This window comes from Anastrepha obliqua, chromosome 3, assembly GCF_027943255.1.
Source record: "Anastrepha obliqua isolate idAnaObli1 chromosome 3, idAnaObli1_1.0, whole genome shotgun sequence".
Taxonomy (NCBI): Eukaryota; Metazoa; Arthropoda; class Insecta; order Diptera; family Tephritidae; genus Anastrepha; species Anastrepha obliqua.
In genome coordinates this window covers 130191928-130204992 of record NC_072894.1, presented here as the reverse complement: position 1 = coordinate 130204992, position 13065 = coordinate 130191928, and the positions used below count along the sequence as shown (strand labels likewise).

Below are 13065 nucleotides of genomic sequence, written 5' to 3'. Positions count from 1 at the left end.
AGTCTCCTAAGATATTCTGCACATGACCTTGACTACTTTTTCTTACTATTACTACTTTATTAAGCAAAATTGGATAGGCTTTAAAAGTTGCGACCCACCTCTCTAGCTCTCGAAGGAATTGAGCAAGAGTTATCCTAAAGGAGCAGTCATTCCATAAACACTTTTAGCAATACCCACAAAAATCAACTCACTGCAACGGAAAATGCGTGAGGGCACATTAAAATGAATTTTATTGAGAAGATACGGGCAATCTATTGGGCGCGCATAAATATCAAAGACAAACCCCATCGACTACAGAACACAACTAGACTCCAAGGACATGAGATTTATTAGTAAGCAACGAGAGCGATAGAATGGCATCAATGGAATTCATCGAGTGCATAGCAAACCACACAAAAGCTCTCTGAACATTTAATAATATATTAATCCTTCTTTGGAGACCCGGGTCTGGCCTTTTTTCGTCCTGTTCGAGGATCTTTTTTGAAAGCGCTAGAAAATTAAATTTTAGGAGGCTACCTGGAAGCTCGAGTCGTTAGGTGTGATAGAAATATTTTAAATTCACGTCCAAAGTCGAAAAAGTCTGGCCAGACCTGGGTGCCCAAAGAGGGGTAATATAAACTGCATGAAACGGTGTTCAAACGAATACCGCGTATTCTAACCTGGACCGAACTAAGGACGAGTAAAAGAGTTTGAGAGTAGAGGGATTAGAAATAGAAGAGCAACTTCGACGAATAAATACCAGCCTTAAGAAATATTTAGAAATAATATAATTTATGTTAGTGGTAAAGTTGAGCTTGGAATCACTCAGACACTCAGGTCTTGTAATTCACTTATTGTCTCTAGCGGCAAGTTTGAGATGTAGTAAGATGTTGGAACATTATTGAGAACTTTCGGGCAAGAAGCTCATTCCTTTTTATCCTACAGCAGCGTCATAAGTTAGTGAAGTCTCGCAATTATATCTTTAATATTTAATGAAAAATTAAATGCAATGGAAGTTAATTTTCTTCAACTATTAATAGTTTCAAATTCTAGAAATCAAAGCGTAAAAAATTACCATCTCCTTTTCATTTTCAGAAACGTGCGAGATATGATATATAAGTAGATGATTATTTCAATGGCGCGATTTACTCGTATATGATAATTTAGTCTAACTTAGTGAGAAAAGTTCTTCCCAAGAGGTTTGAATTAGGAGTTCGAATTGAAAGTTAATAAGCTTCTTTTGCCAAAAACGCAAGCCACAGGCTGCAGGCTCAGGTTGTTATTTTGGTTCATCCCATTTTGGCAGCCATTGATGAAAAATTCTTACTTTTTAAATATTTTTTATTAAAAATCGTCGCATTAACATTTCTGCATATTTCTCAAAAAATTTCAGTTTTTTATGCAGCTACATAAAAACATTTCTTTACCCCTAAATGACGTTTTCGTTCTTTCTCTTCCCACCAGTGTCAGCGAGTCTCTCACAGGCGCATCAACACCATCAAAGCAGCGATAAGGATGGCAAGAAGAAGCACACCCGCCCAACGTTTAGTGGTCAACAAATATTCGCGCTGGAGAAGACATTCGAACAGACCAAATATCTGGCGGGACCAGAACGGGCGAAACTCGCCTATGCCTTAGGGATGACGGAGTCACAAGTGAAGGTAAGAACAAGTATGTATGTACGAATGTACATATGTATATTTAAATAAAAAGTTGCATAAAAGTAAATAAATGGAAAATGAAACTCCAAGCGGAAAGGATGAAGATAGTGACGAAAAGCGCTCGAACATCATGCAATTCAAATTTGAGAAAAAAAAAAGTTTAGTCAGAGCGTTTTAGAAAACTCCAATTTAACCCTGCAGTAGTCGCGCGGTCTACATATGTAATCCACCATTGTTAAATTTTAAATTTTTTGAAAATCGTGCATCGATTTCATCGGAGATTTTTGCTACTTGGCACTAACAAATAGAGAGTCACTCTCAGTGTTCCGCTGTTAATTGTCGCATGCAGTTATGTCGCTAGAGGTTCGTGAAATTCATGGTCTACGTATGTATGCCGCGCGATCGATTACGTTAGTATTTTTAATTAGGTTTTATGCTAATAGCTAGTTATACTTTGTAAATAAAAGTGGACTTTTGACATACTTTTTGATTTTACAATTTTGTGGAACTTTTCTGATAATATTTACATATGTATGTATGCTACTCTGCTGAAATGACTTTGGACGAACAACTCTTGTCCTTCAGAGGGCGTTGTTCTTTCCGGCAGTATATTCCAAATAAATCTGCCAAGTATGGACTGAAAGTTTTTGCACTTGTAGATGTTCATTACCTATACACCTATAACTTAGAAATTTACGCCGGCCCGAAGATCCATTTCGGTTAAGCAACGAGAGATTTGATATCGTGATGAGAATGGTGCAACCAATTTTGAATAGACATATCAATATTACTATGGACAATTGGTTTTCCTCTCTGAAAATAGCAAAGCAATGATTTGATAATGGAATTACAATGATTGCTACCGTTCGAAAAGATAAAAGAGAAGTTCCCCGGTAATTTAGAATAGCTAGAGGCAATCCAATATGCTCCTCAAAATTTGGATTTCACTCTCCATATACTCTGGTTTCTTATGTACTAAAAGCCAACAAAGTTATAATAGCCTAGCCATGTCTACAATGCACAACGATACAGCGATTGATTCTGACACCGGAGATCAACGAAAGCCGGAAATAATAACATACTATAATCGCAGTAAAAATGTCGTTGATCTGGTTGAGTTCTCTTTATGACGTATCTAGGAATTCGAGAAGGTGGCCGCTGACTAAGTTCTATAATATTGTAAACCTCAGTGCTCTCAACGCATTATGCAATTTACACTGCAAACAGTAACTATGAATCTGTCAAAAGGCGTGATTTTCTCATAGACTTAGCCTTGTCTTGGATGAAACCACTTGCTCACCAAAGATTAACACTTACCACGCTACCTAGAACACTGACATTTAAAAGAAAAGACTTCCTGGATCTTCCACAAGTTGTAACTCATCAAGGTCCAACGCACAATAACTACGTCGGTCGTTGCTACGATTGTGGAAGGACCCGTAATAAAAGCACCCGTAAAGTGTGTAACGCTTGCAATAAACGCAATTGTCCTGATCATTCCAAGACTGTATGTTCGTCATGTTTCGAAAACAATTAAAACATCTCAATTATCTTCTGGTTATTTTATATACATTTTATACTTTTGTGAAGTATCTTAATTTTTTGTTAAAAAATGAAGTTTTGTGTTTTATTTATTTTATGTAAGAACAGAAAGTTTATTTATGTTGTTTTTGATTAATATTAATAAATTAAACAATAACAAGAATATTTGAAACAAAAGCAATGGAGGAATTAAATATTTATCTTTTGTATTTTTAATTTTAAAATGGATTACATATGTAGACCGCGCGACCAATTACGCCAGTTTCAGGGGCGCGACTACTGTAGGGTTAAAAAAGGTAAGAACAATACAAAAAAAGCAAATAAAATAAAAAAAGGACTACTATAAAAAATCGAAACCTAAAAACTTCAAAGGTGTAGCAGCATAAAACTGATAAAAGGGACAAGAAATGCAAGCGCAAAGAAAATGCGTGGAGGCGTTGAAAAATTTGCATTTTTATTGAAAGGCAAATCCGAGTGGATTTCCTCGAAAATAAACCAAATGAAGTATGGCTTGCAAAAGTTTTTAGGGTGAGCAGGGGAATTCGCGTGCACGAAGCGCAGTTAACTCACATTCCAAAATTAGATGGTGTAAAAATGGCGGCCGCAATAGCAGCCACGTATATGGATGTATATGTATAGTATGTATGTATGTATATGACCAACTTCCATTTTTTTGTAGTAAATGCCAGAACTGGTGGCTTCATCGTTTTCGAGCGCTTCATTTGCCATCCTTTTATGTGCATTTTATTACATCCTTCATTTAATTTTGTTACTGTTTTTTTCGTTGTTTTTGGTTTACCGCCGCCTGGGATTACGTGGGTTGCTGCTACGACGGCGGCTACTGCTGCTGTTGAGCGCTTTGTACCCGTAATACCCCATAATACGCGTCGCATGTCTAACTCTTACAAATTCCTCGTTTTTTTATTTTAAATCGCGCACTGAAAACTCAAAATCTAAAAATCCATGCAGGCATTACCGTCGGTTGGCACTTAATGTTGAAATCCACAGCATCAACTGATGAATGCGGAGTTTAAAATGTTTCAATGAAAGTTATTTGTTGTTGTTTTTTGGTTTTATTTGAAGGGGATATGTTGCTGTGGCATTTCATACCGTTAAACATAGATCTCTTTGTCGTCGAATTTGTTTGGTGCAATTGTCTGAATGTTGAACGCTTTACAAATGTTGCTGATTTGTAAGCGTTGCAGGAGATATGTATTTGTATATGTATGTGTAGGTTGCGGTGCACGTGCAAGGGCTTGTCTGCTAGTGGTTGTTGCACACGCGGTTTGTTGTCAGTCGGTATGGCCCACGCCAACGCCTTTGCTCCACGCTGAAATATTACACATTTGAATTAGTTCTAATCCAGGCGTTTAATTTGTCTCGGTTTCACTGCAAGTAGGTTATGTACATAGGTCTTTGCATAGTTATATATAAGAGACATATCGATGGTTTTCGAGAAAAGTGACACAATTCAAAAATACAAAATACTGTGTTGGGTCGCGCCAATTCGATCACCTGACACGACACTAACGCCATCTCTCAGAATTGCTTAAAGATTCGCTTATGGCGCTTTTCCAGATAAAAATATATAAACTCTGTAGTTGATTTTCGCTTTTAACGGCAAAACTCCGAATTTGAGTTAATTTTGAGTTGCGTCGCTTTTCTCGAAAGCCATCGATATTTACATACGTATAGTATATGTATGGGGAGGAATTCGTGCTTCAATTAAAGCGTGACAATGTAAATATTTATAAAGCAATTTCCACTATTCTTGTCACAAACTGTATCCTTAACAAATTGAAAACCCGATGTGTGAAAATTTCATGGACAAATCAGTAACAAATTGCACCGATCGTAGGCGTTCTAAGTACTTAAATTAAACGCCAAACGCTTTAAGTGGCACAACGCCCGCGTCAATCTATGCAATGTGCACGTACACTACATTAGGGTGGGTATTTTGTCATCCAGTTTTGTTTTGAATAACATTTTTACTAAATAAAACAAAAATGAATTTGGATCTTGAACTTTACGTGCTCCATTGCTTGTCTGTTTAGATCACAAGTGTGAAATATACAAAATATGATTTTTTTTAATCCATTGCTTCATTGCGATCTGATTTTTTAAGCATTAGGCAATATTTTAACTTGAAGGTATTTAATTAATTTAAGAGAACAAAGCATTTATGGAATAGACCTATCATCTACTAATTTTATGATAAATAATAATTTAGACTGATTTATTATGATATGAGGTCTTTTGTAGACTTTCTCTTGAGTCTGGTGAAGGTTATGGGATTTGCAATTATTTCTGTGGCAAGAGGGCTTGAGTGCGAGTGTGGTGTGGCCTGTTTTCTTATTTCTTCAATTATTTTGGGTACTTTGAGATAAGGATGAAGTTATGCATTTGTGATATAAAAAGGGGCGTTTGAGATCATTCTGAGGGTTTTAGACTCGAATCTTTAAAGCATTTCTATGTCGGAGTTAGCTGCAGTGCCCCAACGTTTAATGCCATTTGTCCATATTGTTTTCAAGATAGCTGAAAGCTTACCTTCGAGAATTACATGAGAATTGCGATGTGGTAATCAATTTTGTATAATATATTAGTAACCGATTTTATCTTCCTGTTGCAGGTCTCATAATGGTATCGAAGCGACGCTTTAGTGCTACTTTAGGAGTTCCAAACTGGCACTTTAACCATTTCACCTGCCTAACCAATTTAGGCTTCTGGGTTTTATTCCTAGAGCCTTACTTTTGGCGAAAATATGGGTTTTGCTTGCAAGTTTGAGATATTTTATGACGTTACTTTGGGGGATGATTACATTATTGAGCCTTAACGGGTGGGCAAGCCCTTTCTGGAGTTTTTGTGAGGCCATATGGGGGTAGGAGTCAATTGTGAGTACGGCAGTGTCATCCGCGAACGTTCCGATTATTGTTTCTTAAGAAGGTCGTATATCGAGAGTGTATTTAAGTATAGATGGGGCCCATAATACTGCTTTGGGGTACACCAGCTGAACTTTCACATAGTTCGGACTGTTCTTCACCTTGTTTGACAAAGAAGGTAAGATTTTTCAATTTTTTTAAGTCCTACAATAAACATGTAATAGTTTATTGGTAGAGTTCCTTTAGAGGCATCATCATTTTGAGGAAAATGGATTCCATTACTTTAGAGGAATTATAAAAAATATAATCTTCCGGTAGAGTGATTGATTTTGAGCCATCGCGTACATGAGTACTATATATTACATTTTAAACCTGGTTATCGTTACTTTCCATATTACGGAGATAATTGAAATTTTTTCTTTTTTTTTTTTGCATTTTGTATTAAAAATAAATTTTTGCTTGCTTTTAAAATTACAGCTATTCGATACAAATGTTTGTTTCTTCTTCCGCAATATATTTTTTTGGAATATTTTGTGCGTTCAGATATTTTTTTCAGATTTATAAGTTTTCCCAAAAAATTAAAATTATGTCTATAAAAGTACATTACTTTTTAAAACATCGAATTAACATGCAAATCTCCTTTTTCATCAACTCTTTACTTGAGTTTTTAATGATCGGCAACAATAAGTTGAAAATTTCCGCATTCCGCCAAATAGTATTTTCGCTTAGAATTTCTCCTACTAAGGACAACCGGCATTTGGAGCATTCAAAATGTGCTTGAGAATTCATATCATCAACACAACTCCCGACAGTCATTAATAATAACAGCAAAAACAGGGCAAAAACACATACGCACAGTGAGTATTTATGTATGGGTGTGCAACCGAAAGCTTGACAGCAAATCTCAGCCAACGGTACATACATAGCAGCAGCGTGATTGCTCCCAGCAACAATAATAAAATCACAACGATATGGCTATTATTATTTTCATTGCGTAGCACTTCAGTAGTGTCATAGTTGGCATTGGTTGTTGTTTCCGTTTGTGGCAACACAACTGCTGTTGTATGTATAAACACATACACGTATGTATGTATGTGTGCGCTTACAAATGGTTTTAATTATGCTAACAAGCAATTATTCTTGTCAAGATCATTTCTCATATTATGGAAGGCTATCGTTACGCTGTTACAAACAACCGTTAGTTGCATTGGAAGTAGTGAGCCTCAAGCTGCCACCCGCTTGAAAAGTGGAGAGTTGTGGGTGTTTGGCAGCTTTGCATTCGAATAAAGTCTATCTGTCTGCGTGCTCTTCTCCACCTCTCTCTCTTCAGTGTCACAGTGTTGTTGCGACGTGTGCGTGGGTGTGCCTGCCGCTGCCATATTAGCTAATTTGCATTTCTGTGTTGTCTATATCCGGAAAATAGCCGGACTGCTGATGCGTGGAATTGCTATTGTTTTTGCATACTATCGCTTGCAACATGGCTCCGGTCCACAGGCGAGCATTCCAGCTTACATACAGACACACAAGCCACACAGTGAAACAATACAAGAGGCAAATAACAATCATCAACATGATTTGCCTCAGCAGCTTCATAGATGTGTGTGCCCTTTTTTTTTGCATGCGACCTCTGTCCGACACTCGCTCACTCGCTCACTTACTCATTTACTAATTGAATATGTATGAAGCGGAGTAACAACAACACAAGCGCAAAACGCAGGAATTGCGTAAACAGTACGCACACCAACAATAAGTACGCTTGCTCTTGCTAGACTTTTAATTTACATCCAAATTGTAGCCACCGTCCTTTTGCACTAATAATATCATGGCCACATACATCCTCATACATGTATGTAGGTGTGTACGTAGCTACACACATACTATACAACATCGAGGTTCATTTGTCGTTGCAGTTGTCGCGCTCAACCCATCTTTGTCATTTGCTCGACAGTCTGTGATCCTTGAAAGCCATCCATTCAGCCCTTCTTTCATCCATCAGTGCATTCATCCATCCAGTGCGCCAGTCTGTGCAACTGTCGCTTCAATTCAATTCCTCATAAAATCATAAACATTCATCCTCCTCATTCTTCGGCAATTAATCATTTCTTCATCATAATCGCATAGTGTTTCTATGTATGCATGTATGTGTATAGGAGTATGTCTCTTAATGTTGGCGGATTTCTTGTTTTGGCTACTTTTTTGAGCTGGAGTGTGTTCTTTTTAGGGAGGGTGGCTGCCAAAGTTGGACTTGGAACTAAGTGCTCTTATGGCAGCGGAAAATGCTCGATTTTTATTAATATTTTATAATATAAGCATAATAGTATTTATTTGATTGAAACTTTACACAAAATTACGGAAACGTTTATCTCTCTAAATATACAAAAATTCTCGATTTTTATTAATATTAAATATTATTAAATAAACAAAAACTTCTAAAAATTTCTTTAATTTTTTTTAAAGTCTTTCCATATTCCAGAAAGTTTAAGAAGATAGAGATGAAGAGATTCAGAGCCCAAGTGGCCTCAGGCCTCGATTGGCTGCACTATAACCAGCCAACGCATTGAATGAAGCTTAGAATGTTTGAGAAGCCTTCACAGAATTGTTCTCAAATAATCTTCCGTTACCTCAACGCCTCAAGATTCTTCATAGATCATTGATAGTTATATGCAGCCTGCTGGTCTGAGTGCGTTCCTATAAGAACGCAAACGAGTCTCGCACCTTCAGGCCTGGGATTCACCAGCAGAATGATTGTGCTCTTAAATTTATATTCAGGCAATATGAATTTTGGTAATTATGCCGCCGTACGGTACCTTGATTAGATTGCCGATGAGGGTGAAGGGAGATATTACTTTTTTCTAATATAATCCTTGCTTAAGGTCATCGAGGAATGAGTGATCCGAAACCCAAATTAAATCAGCAAGTAAATGGTTGCTATACAAAAGAGCTAAAGTTAACCTGGTTGTGAAAGCCACCAGACCCCAAAATAGCAGGCAAAATGTTTGAAAAAATTATGGCGGCTAAGCACCAAAAGATCTTAGTCTTCGGCAATAGAAAATACTTATAAATTCAAACATACGAAAGAAGCTTCATACGCCTACGAAAGCAAAGAGAACTACAATACTACGATTTATTTTGTAGCCGCTGGTATATACATAGGTAGATCAATAGTAGCAAAACAAGTCGCGGCATCACCATTAGCAGCAGTGCAGTGGAGACTGACCGAAATTGACGGGCCGACGACAACCACAGATACTTGAGACGAGGCAATGACGTACTACTTGACGTAGAGATACAAGAAGACGAGCCTATAACATGAAGCTGACTACAAATATGGTGGATCCAGACGTGGATGAATAAAATAGGTCCTTTTTATGGATTGCCATTTCAGGACAGTGAAGGGTTTCTCCTCAGAAGTAGAGGAGGCATTGCTTTAGTAGCACACCACTCAACGCAGCAGGTGATGGTCGCTGCAAGTGTTAAGTTATTTTGAGTAGACTTCCAAAGCGAGTACATATATAATTAGTGCTCTATCTTATACTGACCAGCAAAAGGGAGAGAATCTTGACATGACCTATCATCCTTACTCTTCATGAGAGTATTTATTGCGGTCTTGTTCACGTAGTGTGTTTTTTATGAAGATTAGATTAATAAGAAAGAAATGGTCATACCGTTGAGGGCCTGTCAGGGTACTCTTTTCCCATTGCAGCCGTCGGCCAGCGCGTGTCACCAAGATTGAGCGAACTATGGCGGTGAACTCTAGTCGCTACTTTTGTTTTTATAATTTTAATTCTGTTTAATTAATTAATAATAATAATTAGAAATTAACGGAAAAAATGTACCAAATTCAACAAACTGTTTACTCGCCCGAAACTTCAACAATAAAATTTAAAAAACTATGCGCAAACACATTAAAGGGATCAGCATTAACACTTGGCATTTGCTTTAAGTGGCCACACAACTTCATCATACTTAAGAACCAAAATAAAAATAAATAAATAATTCATAGCTTAAACAAGCAGCCTTTATTTAAATGTCACATTCTCTTATTAAAGCTCAAGCCATTATAAAATTATCATAACTAACAACAATAGCGCAATTTGAAATGCTAAATTATGGGTTGTTCGCGAATTGGTGTTTGGCTGTTCCAATGAGTGTGGAGCACTGCTTCATACCCAATTCCCCTCTATTTGTTCACAGTCGCTTGTAATAATGAAAATCTGTTGCATTAATAGCTAATGAATGCCCATTATAAATTTTATTTAATTTGTTTCGAGCGAAAAGTTGAAACCAATTATTTTGCCAAACCACAGCTGAGGTTAAAAATTGTATGGCAATCAGAAATGTATTGTTTATCGACAGCCATTAACAGTTGAACATTACAATGCTTAATGGGTGTTCGGAAATTTTCAATGCTGCTATATGAACGTAGTGGAATGAGGAGATATTTATTTTAATTTGAAAATAGCAAAAAAAAAACAGAAAATATGTATTTCACATCTGAATTAGATATTTACGTTTATAATTTCGGTGATTAAAACATATTACATAAGGACCTTGTTATCAAAAACAGCGCAAAGACCAAAATGCCTTTGGAAAAGTTTCTTGTTGTTCAAGAAGCCTGGAAAATAGTGTCTGGAATATATATTTTTCTCAGAGAGCTGGTTTGGGGTGGTTTACTGGTTTTAAGAAATATGGCAATGCTGGCCGTACTAGAAGAAAGGTGAGGCCTTGGCAGATTCAAGTAGTGCGACGTCATCTAGTGCTTCTTTGGGGAAGGTAAAAATTTAAACGAGGTCGACTCATCACAGCATATATAGAATTGGATAATGTCAACTTAACTTGCTCGTATATATTTTCCCGGATCGCAACTAAATATTGCATTGAACACTGAAATCCGGACACTCAAAAATAGCATTGCATTTTTGCGCAACTGAACCTATGTCGAAATTAATTTTATAAAACAATATGTACATCTGCCTTAGCGCGTCGCTGGAAGGAAAAAAACTTTTGGTTATGCCAGTCTAATAATGCGACAAACTCAGTACATCTCGGAGAGGCCTGATTACATCGTCCCGACTGTAACATTCAATAGAAATTTTGCCACTCTCTTTCCATCTCGGGCAGAATCGGTATTCACACTACTGGGAGTAATTAAGAATACAATTGGAGAGACCAAACGGCATGCAAAATTAGCAGAACGTTTTGGCACATCGACAACCTCATACAAACGTCAACATTAATAAACATGAAACGACGGGATGCCTTGGAGACTCACGGCACTCATAACTGGCTTTTAGTCTGTCACTGTTGTAAGCAAACAGAGAAAATGGAAACGATTTCTCATTTCCTATGTGAATCCCCTGCCTTATGAAAGGAGGGAATGTCAACCCTAGGCTAACGACTGTTCGAGAGTCTCGAACAACTGCCTGGCCTAGATGCCTCAGGTTCTTAAACCACACAGAGTGGATATAGTAATGCTGTAAATAACCGTTAAACAAGTTGATAACGAGGGTGTGGCAAAAAAATGGTGCGAAAGCGCTAGTTGGATTCTGGATGGATCAGCACTTCAACCGACCAACGACCAACCAACCTGGTGGAAATTGTGATTTATTTATTAAACGAATACTTTTAAAGTAGTAATTTTGCTGCTTGAAAGTAAAAATTAGTTCGAGGAAAAATTATAACTTTACTGTAGTTTTCGCTATGTAAAGTTCAAATTTCAATTTTATCATTTTCGCTCTTTTTTATGGTTCGACATGTTCCGCTTGTTTCAAGACTTAGCAATCGCATATTCAGATAGCGACAAAAAAAGGGGACTAAGTAGCACCAACATAATTTCAGACTTACCAGACTCCATTCATTTTTCACTTTTTTTTGGTGGAGGTAAATTGTATTTAATAAATATTTGTGTTCAAACCACCGCAATCAGCTCGAATAAGACCCAAACATTTGGTTTTTCTTTGTTTTCAACGCCAATTTGCAGAAGTTAAAGCCCTTAAAAACAGCTTTACTTCACATTGAGGTTTTTGATCAGAGTCTGTATCCAAGTTTCTGCTCCACTAGCCCTATTGTCATTCATTTAGACATTCATCACTTTTTACAACCAATTTTTCAGCTTAATAACTGCATGATTGAACTTCCACGGCTCTGGCGTTCATAAACCCAACTTAACTGCCATTTTATTGAACATCAACTAAGGCGAAAAATTTATTTCTATCACCTACTGAGTAACTTTCAGTTAAAAATTAGTCAACTGCTGTCAATCCTTAGGTTTTTGCATGGAGTTTATAACTTAAAACCGTAATAAATCAGTCAAAAGTAAACTGCCATATTTATGTACGTACAGGTATGAAGTCTATCTTATGTAGTTGAAGCACAAATATATAGGCATTTGCATGCATTCGTGGACATGTACGAATGTATGGGTGCTTGAATAAAATTTATTGCCTATATCAAGCAAAATAACCTTCTCGAGCGCAGCTAACAGCGTTTGGCCATACATTTACGTATGCGTGCCTGTGCATAGGTGGCACAAATAAAGGATCAGCTTATTTAGAATTCGATTTTGGTGCTGCCAAATCTAAAAAAAGCCGCATGATTCCTATGGACACCTACGGATAGGAGCGCCGTATATTCTGAAATATTTCGTTATATATCTGCATGCGTGCACGATCTCATAAACTGCACGAGTCTTAAATAATAAAACTTGAAATAGTTGTGTATACCTGCGAAATAAATCAACAATGGCTTTAATACAGACACACACGTTGGCTTATTCTCGTGCCCAATGTTAGTTCATCTATGATATTTGCATCGCTTTTTATGTGAAATATGTGTGCACACACGCACATTTATATACATCTTTGTGGCTGTTTATATTTACACCACAAAGGGGGGTACAGTTATAAATTTGAAATTTTTATTGGGTTCTTTTGCGGCACATCTTTTTTATGTGCCTGTCGCTTTCAAGTGAATTTACATTTATATATGCAACAACAACAACACTA

The 13065-nt window shown here is 37.0% G+C and overlaps 1 protein-coding gene across 1 annotated transcript in view; it reads left to right on the top strand.

Moving 5' to 3' along the window:
• LOC129241818 (brain-specific homeobox protein) overlaps positions 1–13065 on the top strand; it is a 65672-nt gene that overhangs the window by 36853 nt on the left and 15754 nt on the right. Inside the window, exon 3 of the mRNA XM_054878340.1 lies at positions 1444–1640. Coding sequence (XP_054734315.1) covers positions 1444–1640 — 197 coding nt within the window. The remainder of the gene's footprint in view (positions 1–1443; positions 1641–13065) is intronic.